The sequence below is a fragment of the Macrobrachium rosenbergii genome, chromosome 23 (assembly GCF_040412425.1).
Source record: "Macrobrachium rosenbergii isolate ZJJX-2024 chromosome 23, ASM4041242v1, whole genome shotgun sequence".
Taxonomy (NCBI): Eukaryota; Metazoa; Arthropoda; class Malacostraca; order Decapoda; family Palaemonidae; genus Macrobrachium; species Macrobrachium rosenbergii.
Genome location: NC_089763.1, coordinates 35,767,951 through 35,785,277, shown reverse-complemented (window position 1 = coordinate 35,785,277; position 17,327 = coordinate 35,767,951). Strand labels below are relative to the sequence as shown.

General features: G+C 36.0%; 2 protein-coding genes across 3 annotated transcripts in view; both read left to right on the top strand.

The window, feature by feature from the left end:
* Positions 1 to 10,722, top strand: part of LOC136851081 (uncharacterized) — a 13,824-nt gene extending 3,102 nt beyond the window's left edge. The window contains exons 2-7 of the mRNA XM_067125052.1: positions 4,056 to 4,164; positions 5,195 to 5,317; positions 6,088 to 6,217; positions 6,898 to 7,042; positions 7,559 to 7,688; positions 10,413 to 10,722. Coding sequence (XP_066981153.1) covers positions 4,056 to 4,164; positions 5,195 to 5,317; positions 6,088 to 6,217; positions 6,898 to 7,042; positions 7,559 to 7,688; positions 10,413 to 10,618 — 843 coding nt within the window. The 3' untranslated portion in view covers positions 10,619 to 10,722. The remainder of the gene's footprint in view (positions 1 to 4,055; positions 4,165 to 5,194; positions 5,318 to 6,087; positions 6,218 to 6,897; positions 7,043 to 7,558; positions 7,689 to 10,412) is intronic.
* Positions 10,723 to 14,721: 3,999 nt separating this feature from the next.
* LOC136851493 (CST complex subunit CTC1-like) overlaps positions 14,722 to 17,327 on the top strand; it is a 31,584-nt gene continuing 28,978 nt past the window's right edge. Inside the window, exon 1 of one of the 2 annotated variants that reach the window (XM_067125621.1) lies at positions 14,722 to 15,219. The gene's annotated coding sequence lies outside the window, so the exon portion shown is untranslated. The remainder of the gene's footprint in view (positions 15,220 to 17,327) is intronic. The other variant, XM_067125622.1, reaches the window with a different exon arrangement.

The window sequence follows — 17,327 nt, the reverse complement described above, 5'->3', positions numbered from 1 at the left end:
CTAAGGCTCTCAGCAGCGTGCCTTCGGCCCCTAGCTAGGTGCAAACCCTTTCGTTCCTTGTACTGTACCTCTTTTCATATTCTCTCTTCCATCTTACTTTCCACCCTTCCTAGCAATTGATTTATAGTGCAACTGCTCTGAGGTTTTCCTCCTGTTACACCTTTCAAACCTTTTACTGCCAATTTCTGTCCCAGAGCTGAATGATCTCAGCGCTTGGCCTTTGGACTAAATTTTGTATTCAATTCACCTCCTCCAGCGTTTTAAATTGCATCACGGAAGACGCCTAATTCCTGCCTGATATCATCCTCAGACAAAATCAGCAGCAGCGTCTTCAGGGCTCAAACTAGGTGATTTTTCGAGGATCAGATCCGGTGCTCTCCATTTCATCAAGAATCATAATAGCCACTTTTACTAGGATCAAATTGGGGGCTACTTCAAAGATCCAGTTCATTTGAGATAACACCCAGTTTGATCTTTGAGGAAAAACCTAATTTGATCCTTGAAGAAGCGCCTAATTTATTTATTCCTTGAAGAACCACACAACCTGATCCCTGAAGAAGCGCCTAATGTGATCCTTGAGAGCTTCTTCAAGGATTAAATTGGATGCTTCTTCAAGGCTCCAATTAAGCCATTCCTCAAAACTCCTATTAGCCCATTCCTCAAGGCGCCAATTAGCCCATTCCTCAAGGCGCCAATTAGCCCATTCCTCAAGGCTCCAATTAGTCCATTCCTCAAGGCTCCAATTAGGTGCTTCTCCAAGGTCAAAGTTAACACACCGCGCAACCTCAAACCCATACCTAGCCCAGGCTGGGACGTACCTCCCTCCCCAGCCCCCCATTTCCCTTCTTATTCAACCGATTCGTCAACTTATTTCTTCTCGTCAGGCGCTAATTCCTTCCCCCGGGATCGATACCGAAGGTTATTTTTGGGGGACAAATTGTTCCGCCTCCGGCTGGTTTTACGACTCTCTAAGTGTTTTCAAATACATGTTAATTTACGAGTCGCCATTACTCTTTTGGCTAGGAAGGGAATTATGGCGTCCCGGAAGTGACGTACGGTCTTTTCAGAACGAGGAGGGCTGAGGCCCGGGGGTTTTTGGGGGTGGGGGCCGGCGGCTTAATGCCCCGGTATTTTCTAGTAGGTGCTGGTGTTTCGCTTACGCTTTTAGGGAAGTTTGGGTCTCTCTCTCTCTCTCTCTCTCTCTCTCTCTCTCTCGTTAGTAGGAAGAAGTCTACCGTGAATGCTTGATACACATCTCTCTCTCTCTCTCTCTCTCTCTCTCTCTCTCTCTCTCTCTCTCTCTCTCTCTCTCTCTCTCTCTCTACGCAGTAGGAAGTCTGCAAAGAACACTTGATAAACATCTCTCTCTCTCTCTCTCTCTCTCTCTCTCTCTCTCTCTCTCTCTCTCTCTCTCTCTCATGCAACAGAAAGCCTCTAGAAAAGACCCAATAAAATTGTACATTATTTCCTAAAATCTTATTGAATAAGCTCTCTCTCTCTCTCTCTCTCTCTCTCTCTCTCTCTCTCTCTCTCTCTCTCTCTCTCTTAGTAGGAAGAAGTCTACAAAGAATGCTTGATAAACATCTCTCTCTCTCTCTCTCTCTCTCTCTCTCTCTCTCTCTCTCTCTCTCTCTCTCTCTCTCTCTCTCTCTCAGTAGGAAGTCTGCAAAGAACACTTGATAAACATCTCTCTCTCTCTCTCTCTCTCTCTCTCTCTCTCTCTCTCTCTCTCTCTCTCTCTCTCTCTCTCATGCAACAGAAAGCCTCTAGAAAAGACCCAATAAAATTGTACATTATTTCCTAAAAATTTTATTGAATAAGCTCTCTCTCTCTCTCTCTCTCTCTCTCTCTCTCTCTCTCTCTCTCTCTCTCTCTCTCTCTCTCTCTCTCTCTCTGCACATCAAAGGCTATGACTGTGTATGTGTTCGCAGTATATCTCGAGAAGATTCTGTTCGCCCACTCTTGAGTTATCTTAACAGCACAAACATGCACTTACACACACACACACTTTACAGGTAGGGAATTTCCAAGTGACGGTTCTTGCACATCCAAAATCAGTGGAAATACTTATTCTCGCACGGCACGTGTCCTTGACAGAATGTCTTGTGTGTGTGTGTGTGTGTTTTGTGTGTGACTGAACGGCTTTCCGTGACCAGAAATAACCGCAGGAGCGCTGCCCCCGCTAGCATTTAGAGACGGGAATAGAATGTTTCCATAAAAGTGACGCATCGTTTTTGTTTACGGTTGGAGCTGTTGAGTAAACAATGTCCGAAAGGCTTTATTTAGTTATTATGTATTGTGTATTGTATACTTCGAAAGTTGATCGTCGTTTGTTTGTAAACAATTACATAAACATCGAGCACAATCCGACAGATAAATGAGTAAAAATTAAATGTAAATTAAATGATTAACAGAAACACACGTATATATATATATATATATATATATATATATATATATATATATATATATATATATATGTCTAAGTATATATATTGTATATATATACATATATGTATATGTATATGTATACATATATACAGGGTATATTATATATATATATAAATATATATTCCCTATTCTCATAACTTCGTTCCATTCTTATACAAAACCTGCTAAAAAGGTTACTTCCTACTTGAGCAAAATGCAGCGATTTTCAGAGATAATTGAATCATTTCGTGGAGAAGCCCTTCGGAAGGAGCCATTTTAGAAAATTGGGGGAAGGGTTACATCAAGATGATCTCATCCAATTCTGTCGTTAACTTTAATAAGAACTGTACCAGAGAGGAAGTCAGGCCTTGACACACACACACACACACACACACACACACACACACACAGTATTAGAGGGTAGTTGTAATTTTCGTGGCTAAAGAAATAAATATAAAAATGAATAATAATATTTGCTTTCCAAACAGTTCCCTCTACGTTGGCAAAATATATGACCTCTGACCTCTACGTATGACCTTGACCTAGACGTTACTCAGTACATCGACCCTTACTTATAGAGGAAAGTCCAACTTTGTTAACTAAAGAAGTGACAAATTCCTATATGACCTTTGGCCTTTTGATATGACCTTGACCTAGATGTCACTCTGTATATTGATACTTACTTATAGGGGATAGGTCAACTTTGTTAGCTAAAGAAACAAATGAATAAGTAAATAAACGTTAAGATTTGTTTGTGTAACACGGTGCCCTAAACAATGGCAAATTCCTATATGACCTTTGACCTTCAGGTATGACCTTGACCTAGAAATCACTCTGTGCATTTTTACTAACTTTTAAATGGAAGTTCAACTTCATTTACTATGAAGCAAATAATAAAATAATAAGATTTTTTGTGAAACAGTACCCTCTAAGATGGTAAATTTCATGACCTTTGACCTTGAGGTATGACCTTGACCTAAACGTCCCTCTACACAAAACTATTTTCAGAAAAAATTCAGGTAAGCAGAAAGCCAAACACTACATCCCCCCCCCCTCCCCAGGGGGAATACAAACCAGTGGTAATAATAATAATAATAATAATAATAATAATAATAATAATAATAATAATAATAATAAATTTCTTGGTAATAATAATAATAATAATAATAATAATATCTCTTACAGTGCCTCTTGGTAATAATAATAATAATACCTCTGACAGTGGCTCTTGGTAATAATAATAATAATATCTCTTATAATGTCTCCTGGTAATAATAATAATACTAATGATAATAATAATTGATAATAATTATAGTATATCTCACAATGTCTCTTAGAAGTAATAATAATAATAATAATAATAATAATAATAATAATAATAATAATAATAATAATAATAATAATATCTCTTACAACGCCTCTTGGTAATAATAATAATGAAAATATCCCTGACAGTGTCTCTTGGTAATAATAATAATAATAATAATAATAACAATAATATCTCTTACAATGTCTCTTGCTAATAACAATAATAATATCTCTTACAACGTCTCTTACGATACTCTTCCTCCTCCGTGAGACAATGCCCCCCTCCCTTATCGATCCGATCTCGTTTATCCTTCCAGCTGGCCGGAGGCGGAGGAGGAAGGACCACCCGAATTTTCGTGACTGTCCTGCTGACAGCCACGCTGATATATACCATTACCCTTAATGGACTGGCCGGCCCTGGAGTAGGTAAGTGGAAGGAATGTAAGGAAGAAGCAGGGGGGAGAGAGAGAGAGAGAGAGAGAGAGAGAGAGAGAGAGAGAGAGAGAGAGAGAGAGAGAGAGGAAATGAAAAGGAGAGAGAATAAGAAAATTAAAAGGAGAGAGAGAGAGACTAAATGAAAAGGAGAGAGAATAAGGAAATGAAAAGGAGAGAGAGAGAGAGAGAATAAGAAAATGAAAAGGTGAGAAAGAGAGAGAGAGAGAGAGAGAGAGAGAAAATGAAAAGAAGAGAGAGAGAGAGAGAGACGAAATGAAAAGGAGAGAAAATAAGGAAACAAATTTAGCAATGATACCCACAAAACAGAGAGAGAGAGAGAGAGAGAGAGAGAGAGAGAGAGAGAGAGAGACTGATATTTGCAATAAAGGAAAGCAGAGGTCCTATATACACTAACAACAAAAAAAAGGAAAAACAACATCGTAATCACAACATATTAATCACAACAAATGGAAAACCTTGCTATTTGCCTAATGCATTTTATACGTTGACAGGGAAAACTGATTGTATTCTGAAATTGGATATGGCATAAATTTTCAATCATCACTTTTTTTAATACAGAGAGAGAGAGAGAGAGAGAGAGAGAGAGCGATCAAATGTCACTTCGTGTTTTCAATAAACCCTATTTGATTTAACAAGTTGCGTTCGCGTATACAATGGAAAGTAGGCTTTTGATCTGACAAATGGCATCATCAATCTGCTTTTCAGAATTATCAGAGTGAGGTCAGTAGATTCGAGTGGATATATATATATATATATATATATATATATATATATATATATATATATATATATATATAGATAGATAGAGATATATATATATATATATAAAGACTTGTATTGATAAGTATAAAAAAAAAATTGTGAGGAATCACGAAAAGTTATGAAGTCTTGAGACTCATAATAATAAATTTATATACCTGGGAACAGTAAGCTCTAGTTATTTTCCTAATCAGCTCGTTCATTTATGAATTTATTAAATTTATGTCTCGTATATTTGCAGGTCCATTCAAACAGTCGACAGGCAACGTGTCAGACAAGTTCTTCACCTGTATCACACCTGCCGGATTCACCTTCTCTATTTGGTCCATTATTTATATCAGCCTCGTCCTAATTATCATCTACGGTAAGTATCGTCTTTGTGATTTATGAAATTGAGTGAATACGATATATATGAGTTTATGAGGATCTGGTCGGGACTTGGATAGGCAACCAGTAATGGAAAGCAGTTCTAGAGATGACGTTTAGAGGTCATTAAAGTAGCATTTGTATTGTTTCTCGAATTTTGCTGAATTCAGCAAATTTTGTGCCGTCTTTTATTTGTAAAGTCAAAAATAGTTTGTAGTGTTTCGTTCAGCTATTTCATTGGATTGTGGAAGTTGTAAAAAAAGTGCTTGTCGTCTTTTAAACTCTGGAGTTGTAAAACCTGTCTTTCAAAAGTAGTAGTCATTGTAGTGTTGTAATGTTTCTCGAATTCTGCCGGTTCAGCAAATTTTAACACATCTGAGGCAGTCATTAAATAATGCTTTTATGTTTCTAGAATTTTGCCATCACAAATTTTAGCCTCCATGGAATGTCCAAAAGACATGGAAGACTGAACCAGCATGGGCCTGTGGAGGTCATTATAAAAATTATTTGCAATGTTGCCCGAATTCTCCTGAATTCAGCAAATTTTAACCAGTCTTTTATGGCGTGAGGAAGTCATTATAAAAATTACTTGTAGTGTTTCTTGAATATTGCTGAATCAACGCATTTTGAACTGTTATGGCCTGTGGCTCATTATAAAAATTATTTGCTATGGGACGCCCTGAATTATTTAACAACGCCACGGGTTGTTCCCGAATTCTGCCGGATTCAGCAAACTCTAACACATCTACCACCCCCCAACCCCCCCAGCCATCACCCTCCTGTTCCGCAAAGTGGAAGACGAACCAGCATGGGGAGCCGGTGGCGCCATCTCCGCCTTCATGCTGACGCTGTTCGTGAATCTCAACCTGAACGTCGGGTGGCTTTCCGATAAGGACTGAGCCACGGGTTAAAGCCATCACTGTCGAATGCGCTGACTTCACCGCCATTTCTCGAACCTAAGGTATAGATTATAAGTCACTTTCCGATAAGTCTGAGAATTTAAGTTTTACTGTCGAATAGCTGACTTATTTCTCGAACGAAGGTAGATTATAATAATAATAATAATAATAATAATCTTTATTTCGGCTCAGGGCCATATACAGTGGTGGTCCTTGGGATAGATGTCAGAGAGTTGAAATTAGACAAAAACGGGAGAGTCAGAGAATTTAAGGTTTTACTGTCGAATGGCTGACTTGTTCCCGGAGGTAGATTTTTAATTATCCCTAGGATAGACGTCAGAGAGTACGAATTATACAAAATCAGGACAGCCAGAAGATTTGACAAAATCTTCTCGCATCACTTATTTTTGTAAATGTGGAAAGGCACAACCAACCCTATTTCATGGAATATCATATATAAGCCCCTAGGAAGAGCCAAATAGAAATATCCATTATTCAATATCGGTTAGAAACAGAATAGAAAATCTTCTCGCATCACTTATTTTGCTTAAAAGTTGAAAGGCACAACCAACCTTCTTGTAGGGAATATCCTATATAAATCATTAGGAAAACCCCACTGAAAATATCGACTATGCAATATCGGTCAGAAACAGGATAACTGACGGCTTTTCCTTTACAGCTTCGCGCGCGCAGCGTCGTCTCTCCTGACGAAGTCGAAGCTCGATTTCTGGTGCGGGATCCTGTCCATCAACGGGATGGGATTCTACGTCACTTGGACCATACTGGCCGCGCTGCTCAACCTCACCATATTCTTCAAGTACGAGGTTGGTGGAAAATAGTTGGCAAAAATGAGTCACTTGTCTGTGACTAGTTGACCTTGGCCCTGACTACTTGGCCTTGACTTACTTTTCGAGGTCACAAGCGTTGACTTTTCAATAAGGTGAACCTTGATCTGCTGAAACTGTGATCTGACAAATGTTGTAGATATGGTTGCGTTAATTTGCAAAAACATGTTAGTATTTTATTCATGGACTTAGAAATAGGTCAAGGTTCACCATACGGAAGAGTACTAGTATTTGACCTAGTAAAATAAATCAAGGTTAGTCATAGGAAATAATAATAGTCTCTGACCTTGAAAAATAGGTCAAGGTTTATTGTGTGGAAAGTAATAGCTTCTGACCTTGAAAAATAAGTCAAGGTTCATTATTTGTTAAAGTAATAGCTTCTGATCTTGAAAAATAGGTCAAGGTTCATCATAAGGAAAAGCAATAGCCTCTGACCTTAAAAAATAGTCAAGGTCACCCATATTTGAGGTAATAGTAAATAAAAATTTGTTTCAGATTGAGCTGGACGGCAACGGAATCTGCCTGGGAGTCCTCATCTTCCTCCTGGTGGTGCTCATCGCATGGTTCATTCTCGAGAACTCCCTCCTCAGGATGTTTTCGAACCCCCTCGTCACTCATTATGCCGGTAGGTCTCCGCATGGTTTTTCTGCTTTAGTTATTGGGATTAGGCTGCTTGCCAGACCTTTGCCCTTGCTCTTGGCTCATTCTTTTGGTTTTGCTAGGTCTCTTTGACCTTCTCTTGACTTATTCTTTGGTTTCTCAGGCCCTTAACGACGTTGCTAGTGAGTTATTCTTTTGTTTTCTCTAGTTCTCCTTGACCTTGCTCTTGACTTATTTTTTTTTGGTTTCTCTAGGTCTCCTTGACCTTGCTCTTGACTTATTTTGTTGGTTTCTCTTGGTCTCCTTGACCTTGCTCCTGACTTATTTTTTTGGTTTCTCTAGCTCTCCTTGACGTTGCTCTTGACTTATTCTTTGGTTTCTCTTGATCCTTTTGACCTTGCCCTTAATTTATATTTTGGGCTTCTCAGGGTCCTAATTGTGACCTCTTGCCCTTCACACAACAAAAGATGTGGCGTTTTACAGCGGTTAAATTTTCAAACATTTTGCAATTGCTGATGATTTTTCAAACATTTTTTTAATAATTGCTGATGAATTTTCTCACATTTCATCATTGCTGGTGAGCTTCCTAATATTTTTTTTATAATTGCTGATGAATTTTCTAACATAATAAATGCTGATGAATTTCCTAACATTTAATCATTGCTGATGAATTTCTTAACATTTAATCATTGCTGATGAATTTCCTAACATTTAATCATTGCTGATGAATTTCCTAACATTTAATCATTGCTGATGAATTTCCTGACATTTTTTGTAAATGCTGATAAATTTCCTAACATTTAATCACTGCTGATGAATTTACTACATTTAATCATTGCTGATGAATTTCCTGACATTTTTTATAAGTGCTGACGAATTTCATAAATATTTTTTTTATAATTGCTGATGAATTTGTAAACATTTATACAGTTGCTGAAAGTTTTAAACATTTTAACTGATAAGAGATGAGAATGCTTTAACAATTGATCAATTTGTAAAAATTTTTCTATATAATTGCTAATAAAGTTCCAAATATTTTTTTATAACTGCTGAAAGTTTTAACATTTTCAAATTAATGAGAGCTGTAACATTTTTTTGTACAGCTGATGAAGTTTTAAACATTTCAACATAATTCATGAAATTTTAACATCTGATAATACTGCATAGCACTTCAATAATTACATTAAAATTAAAACTTACTGAATTAAGATACCTAAATATTTTAGCAACCGAAGGAATTTGAAACAGCAAGTGAAATTGTTTCTCTCATGACGTCAGAATTGCAAAAAAAATAAATGTCACTAAAAATCCTGAAAGAATTCCGAAAGAATTCTTGGAGGAATTCTTGAAATAACACGCACAATGACCGTGACAATCACGATTTCGTAATAAACCAGGCCAACGAATTCGTGTCATTCGTGTACGTATTTTATAACTCGGTATCTTATCCACAAAACCGGTACTTCTGTTATAAAACGGCCTGTTATATTAGGGCAATAAAGATAAATCATTCTATGTAAGTTACAATTGACAGGTAAATTTAACGTACATAAAGTGTAGCAATTTTCAGTAATGTGGTTACATAACATCATGCTGGTTTTATTGCACCACTGGTGCTCAGTTGTTGAGTTCGAGTTTAATAGTTTTGAGTTTGAGTTCAGTGTAGTCTTGTGTTTGAATTCAGGAGTCTTGTGCCTGGGTTCAGTATAGTGTTGCATTTTGAGTTCAGCCCTCTTGCGTTTTAATTCAGTAGTCTTGCGTTTGTATTAAATTTTCCTGCCTTTGAGTTCAGCAGACGTGTTTGAGTTCAGTAGTTTTATGTCTGAGTTTGGTAGTCTTGCATATTGAGTTCAGCACTCCTGCGTTTGCGTTCAATATTCTTGTCTTTGAGTTCAGTAGTATTGTGTTTAAATATACTAGTCATGCATTTTAATTCAATAGCCTTGTGTTTGAATTCAATAGTCCTGCATTTGAGTTAAGCTGTTTTGTGTTTGGATTCAATAGTCTTGAGTTTGAGTTCTGTAGTTTTCCATTTGAGTTCAGCAGTCTTGTCCATTAGTTCGATAGCCTTGAGTTTAAATTCAACAGTCGTGTGTTATGTTTGAGTTCAGCAGTTCAGTACTCTTGCCTTTGAATTCAATAGTCCTGTGTCTGAATTCAGTTCGAGTCCAGTAGTCTTGTGTTTGAGTTCACTTTCTTGAGGACACCGTCAAACACACTTTATATTATTTATTTAAGATGTTATCTTTCATTTCCTTGCTTGAGATTTTTATGTTAAATTTATTTTTATCTTCCTCATTTTCAACAACCAGTTAACATACAACAACAACATTTGCATAAATCCCATAGCCGGTTGACGGAAAATGTATGCGAATGTATATTATATACATTTATAGAGCGAATGTATTATGCAGCAACAGAGCGCTGGGCTTTTTAATGCAATTTACAACCTCGAGCGCTTAAGAAATCTCTTAAAAAGTCCATTTTCCCCTTCTCGTCTAAGTGGTTCCGTACTTTCATCCTTTTGCTGGTCATTTTATAACAAAAGCAAAAATTATAGGAGGGAGTATGAATTATGTGTATAGATACACACACATAGATATAATATATACATATATATGCATAAATAAATATATATGTGCATGTATTTGTAATATATATATACACTTACACCACTGTGGATTTCTTCACCATTTAAGTGACTGGTGCTGTGAGATTTTTATGGATTATTATTATTATTATTCCAAAGTCGTCATCTGGGCAATGGCGGGGATGCACAGTAAACAAAAGAACATCGCAAGTGGAGAGGTCGTCGCTCTCATCATAACGAACATGACGGCAGCCGCCGTGATGCTCGTGGCCAGGATAGGGTTCCTGATCTACAGGAATAGGATCAACAAGCTATACTGTGAACCGGCTATCGAAGACACAAGGGTCAAACCGGTCAAATACTGAAGGATCAGATTTGACAGATAAGACAATCCGAGCCGAATGTTGGGGATTCCTTGTATATATATATATATATATATATATATATATATATATATATATATATGTACATGTGTTATATGTGTGTGTGTGTGTGTGTGTGTATGTATGTATACACATGCATATTTTTCAAGAGTTAAGATGCAGTGATCCAAATGTTGGTGTTCCTCTGTGGATGTGTATATATAAATATATATATATATATATATATATATATATATATATATATATATATATATATATATATATATATATATATATATATATATATATATATATATATATATATATAAGTCCTTCTCATATTTGTATTTCCATGCAGTGCATATATGTATGAACACCTGTATGTATGTATGTATGTATATGAATACTGTACATGCAAAAGAACGCACAAATGCCAGTGTAATGCCTTAATTTTTAAGAATAAAAATTCAGAATTCTTAAGACTGAATAAACTGTACTATGTCCGCAAGAAGCAAACGTGATTCATACACATTGCTAAGTACAAACTAACGCTTATTTTTTAAGTATGTATATACACGTCCGTATGTGTTTGTATGTGATAGTGTTTCCTTGTTGTATGTGATAAAAAAAATTTCCTGAAACTCGTGTTTGGTCCGTTTGCCATTGAGCTATCGAAAGATCGACCTGGCACCATGCTTTCCGGAAAGATGTATTACGTAACCGATAGAAGCTGTTGTAATGACGTAACGTGACGTCACGCACGATGTTTGTAACATTAAAAAAAATAAATAAATAAAAACGATCTTTTTTGGTATCTTCATCTTAGTCAAATATTCAATTATTATTAGAATATTCCTAAATAAAATATTTTCAATATTAGAATAGGAAATTTTTATCAATGTTCAAATATTTTGGAATTCTCTTAATGCTTCTGTTTTCCTGATTTATACCCTGCATTCCTTAGCATTTACGCTCCTATATTTCAATGTTTTGTTTCCCCTTCTACTCTCTCAACCGGGCCACTGGCTCAAACCTATCCCTTTCTATACTAAGATAAGATCATGAATAAAATAACCCTTAATTTTTAATTCAATTATTTTTTTTCTGTGATATTTTCTTTACGTAAGATAAATTATCTGGAGGTTTTGTGTTAACATACACAAATAATGTATAGGGGACTGTTTAGAATGTGAACTGTATGTTTTATAACAATGTTTTCTAAGTTCCATATTTCAATGAATGTTATATGATGTATACATTTATGGGGTAAATCAGTGTACTGTCAAAGAAAGTGTATGAATAAATTGTTGTATATAATATTTTCTTTTATTATCCCAGTGATATACAATTTAAAGTATAATGTATACTGTATAATATATATATATATATATATATATATATATATATATATATATATATATGTGTGTGTGTGTGTGTGTATATATATATATATATAATATATATATATATATATATATATATATATATATATATATATATATATATATATATATATATATATATATATATATATATATATATATATATATATATATATATATATATATATATATATATATATATATATATATATATTATATGTAGGTATATATATATATATATATATATATATTATATATAAATATATATATATATATATATATATATATATATAATATATATATGGATATAGATATATATATACATATATATATATATATATATATATATATATATATATATATATATATATATCAAACGCCCCTCACAGAACATGAAACGTAAAACCAAACCCGTGAAGATTTCATGGAATCAAATGCAACAAACAGCAGCAAACAGCACCAGCACCAACAACGCTTGTGAAACAAACAAAGCCGGAGAACTGCGGAAGGGCGAATGGAAATGCGAGAATGACGGATAACGGGAGGGGGAAGGAAAAAACAAAGCCTGGTCAATAGCCAAGGGGAAGAGGTAAATAGGGAAGAAGAGGAGAACAAAGGCTATCGATGAAAATGTTAACGGACAGGCAGGCAAGGGGGGGTGGGAGCTGGTCTTGCAAACAGACAGGCAGATTGATAAATAAAGAGAGACAGAGAGAGAGAGGAGCTTATGACTAGAGAATGCAAGGATAGACCGATAGAGCTGATGGAAGAGACTGCAGATAGTAGGAGAAGTGGCTAGTTTGGGCTTTACCTGTGAAACAGCTCCCCTACTCGATCTATTTTTGCTTTTCGTTGAGTTTGTTAAACAGTTTCTCTGTGGTACCATATGCGAGAGAAAGAGAGAGAGAGGGTGATCGAAGGGGAATAGACGTCAAACACATCAACGTATACTCAAGAACAGAAGAATACGGGAAGATGGATAAACAGAGAGTGAGAGAAACTGAATAGAGCAACAGAATCGAAGGAAATTAAAAATTTCTACTATATCCCAAAACAGGATGGGATCTTGGCCACTTACTTTGTCATCATTTCGCGTGTTTTTACTAATGTATCTCGACATATACAAATTACATTGAAGCACTGTTTTCGCAGTATACTACGTTATAATCTGTGAGGAAAGATCAGAGACCTAAATGGTAATATAATCGGGAAAGACATTTATATGAAAATCGTTGGCATTTTTCAATTTTAAATGGAGCCTAGACTGATGATAACGAGGACAACGCAAGCTTGGACAGAAACTAGGCTTATGCCCACTGAACTTCTCTCTTCAAGAGACATTGTATTGCTTGGCCTTAGTCTAACTCCATTTTCAAGCCAGATTACTCTCTATCAGTAGTTTATATTGAATCATCATATCCAAGGCAGGTAAATGTGTCCAGAAAGAAATAAACTGTGCCGTCTGTTGTATATACAATATCTGAACATGACGGGTAAAGTAATCTATTCAAGCAACGCGTTTTTGAAAGTTCGATCAACAAGATTGGTTGAACTTAGTGGACCAAATATGACTCTGCAAATCAACACATTAATTCTTCGAATCCTCGTGTGTAACTTCACTCAAAATAAAGTATTGCAACAGCCTAATATCTTTCTGATAATAGCCTATAAATAGCATTGGCAACTTTCTCCTGAGCCAACAACGCCAAACTCGAAGCAACTTCCATTCTCCTAATTCAGCTGGATTTTTCGTTTTACTCTGATATTGTAGCAATGTGTTACTAAATTAAAGGATGTTGCTGTAATAAACTACTTCTAAGGTTATCAGCATCTGGGTCTATTACAGTTTGCTTCGAAGTGACATTTGTAAACATTCGTCCAAGGAAGTCCACCACAGTCTTTGTAACATTTCAGTTGTGATTTACGTCAAATCTCTCTCTCTCTCTCTCTCTCTCTCTCTCTCTCTCTCTCTCTCTCTCTCTCTCTCTCTCTCTCTCTCTCTCTCTCTCGGCATTTTGTTTGTGAATGGTATGTACATCCATCGAAGTCATTTGTTAGGGGGTTCAAGCGAGCCACACCAATATCCTGGTTGATCTCGGAGAGCAATAGGCCTAATGCAACATGGTCGCACACTTTCTATGCAACGTATTTATACTTCTTGCTTTTCTCTTTTGTCGTGTCTATCTACATACGGTTGCTTTGTTGGTGTTAAGCTACCAAGCCAAGTCTCGTATCGAAAATATATACTTTCTGCCAATGATCTGCCAAATAGACCTAATGATCGTCGAACAGGGGTGGAATTTCACGCAAAAAAAAAAAAAAGTTTCCTTTACCATATTTCCATCAGCTACCCGCTAAATTACATTTTCATCAACTAATTCACATGGCCAAACTTAACATGTACGAAAACATAGCCAAAAATATTATAATTCAGTCCATTTCCTACATAAATACTATAAAATTTGAACATACCTACGTCAATTCCATCTAAGCCTGCCTCTGGAAACGTTGCCATCAGCTCGGGGATACACCGGTAAATAGATGTTTCTAAAGCAATTTTTTTGATACGATTAATATTTGGAGTTCCACAGGGCTGGAATCCCTCGTATTCTTTTACAGATATAGATGCTTCCGCTTCAGTTGTCCACTACACTGTTACTGTTTTCTTCAGTGGATACAAACACAAGCATAAGTCACGAGTTCAGGCCTCGACTGAATGTAAACAAGTGAACAAACGCTTGTAATAGTTATTATAGTTATCACTTTAACTTAAATAAGGTTTCTTTAGCAATTTCCTCTGAAGTTGTTGGTGTGAAACGATCCAGCAAGAATAGTCTAAAAGTAAATCCTTTCTTTTTTCTTTATTGTTTTAACGCTGGTGTTGAAATCGGTTCTAAAAATTGAAGAAAAGCGGTAAATGCTTATCTTCAATTTTTAGAACCGATTTCAACAACAGCGTTAAAACAATAAAGAAAAAAGAAGGGATTTACTTTTAGGCTATTCTTGTTACATCGTTTCACACAACAACTTCAGAGGACATTGCTAAAGAAACTTTATTTAAAAAAGTGATAACTATTACAAGTGTTTATTTACATTCAGTCGTGGAAGAATCTTGGTGTAGGCCTATTCCATCGCTGATGTTGGAAGACCCGATGTTTTCCTTTTTCGCAACTTTTCAGAAGTGGTTAGTGTGAAACGGCATAGCAAGAACAGTGTGAATGAGTAAGTACTTTTTAATTATTATCTTAACGCTGCTGTTAAGATCAATAGTAATCTGTAAGGAGTATCGTGATGTAGGCCTATTCTGTCACAGGTTCAAGACTCGCTGCTTCATTTTGTTCATCGCATGTTTAATATTTCCTAGTATCTTTCTTATGTTACGTGCGCCTTAAGTGCATTTAAGTAGCGGCTCCCCATCTCTTGCAACATAGGACAGGGCAAGATAGATATGTAAGTGCATTATTTGGCTTTGTGACTAGCAATGAGTAACCTGGTACCCCAACCATCACTCTCCCCCGCCATTTTTGTGTAGGACGTTGGATCATGACTGTTTGTTACTTATTTCTTGTTGTTTGTAGTTATGGGAAGTAAAACACAAATCCTACCCAGGCTGATTAGCCTACAGCTGCATAAAAGCTTGGTGGTAGCTGCAGACGGCCATAGGCCTACTTGCCAAGCTGTAGACTACGTGGATTACATACCAGGGGATCTGGGGGTCAGAGTCCAAACGCCGTTAGTTTATCTTGCAATGTATCATTTGGTGCATAAAACAGTTTCATCCCAGTAGTGGCTAGATAGCTAGCTGGGAGCCCCTACTTAGCCTACAGCAGCGTACAGGCTAGGTAGTCAAGAGAGAGCTAGCTTGTTGGCTACCTATCATGCCTTTTGTGTTGCTGCCATTGCCTACTTCGGCAACTACAATCTAATTTTTGTGGGTTGTATTAGCTCCTTAAGTAACATTGTGACACCATATGCCCAAGGTTAATTCTATCAAAAGGCTACTGAGCAACTGTTTCTTCAGGTTAGGTTAGGATGTATTCCTGTATGCAACTTTGGCATAGATCAGTGGTTCTCAATCTTTTTTCAGTGATGGCACCCTAACTAACGTAATCATTACCGTGGCACCCCTTCTTCACCATCCCACCATATCGCATGGATTAACTTCCTATTTAATGGATAAAATTATTCATACTCAGACCAAAATCAGCATAGGCTACAGTACATGTAGAAATATACAAACAAAGAGCATATCAGAAGAATTAGATAAACATGGAGTAGACTCGGTGATGAAAATTATATGAAGACTTCTGCAAACCTTTTTTTTTTCTTTCACAAATCTTCATTGAAATGATCTAACCAAGACAAAATTCATGACAATCTTGCGGCACCCCTAGGCACTATCTGTGGCACCCAGTTTGAGAATCACTGGCATAGATGTTAAAATGTGTGAAGATGTGCATCTATAACATTACTTCAATCTTTACATAAAATCTGGATATTTATTCAGTCTGAAAGGCACCAGTAAATAAGAAAAAGCTGGGAACTCATTTTTATAAATCTAGTGAATGCTAATGTACATGTTGACCTGGAAATGTGTATATGCCCCTTCCTTGTGAGTTCAAAAGCAAGAGCCTTATTAGATGCTATAAAACCTGGAGCCTTGCTGGCATAAGGCCATCTTAATTTGACAACAAGACCATATCCTTGAAAAAGTAGACTTTATGTGCTGATTGCCTTTCAGTCAGTTATAGTAACCCTATTAATACCTTGAATGCAGTACAGTTTTCAGTTACCTGGAGTTTTCCATTAAATACAAGCAGTAATTACTACACGGATTTCATGTTTTCCTGTTAAATTTTTCATTGGCCCACTTCCTCAACCTTTTTTCCATTTATATGCATGAGTATATTTCAAATTTACTTTATAAGGAATATGAAAACCACAAAAATCATGGTTTTTAGAGGAAAAAGGTATAGAAAAGTTATATCTGGGCTATTACTAAGTAAGGAAATAATATATATATAGAAATTTTCATGTCACCAATAAAGGTTTATCAGGAATCCAATGGATTCACCTTTGCTTTATCTGAAAAAAAATTATCTTCATCACTTACCAGGAATTTCAGTTCATAACAGTTTCAAATAAGTTTGCCAACTATAGAACACTTTTTATTATATTTATTTCTGAAAGTATAAGGCAAAGGTTGTTAATTTTTACTAAATTGATAATTACTTTATCAAATGCGTTTTTATAGTGCTTGATATAACAGCACTTTTATCAGCACGATAATCACTTACCACATCCCCTGGTGGATAGATGGAAGCATGACT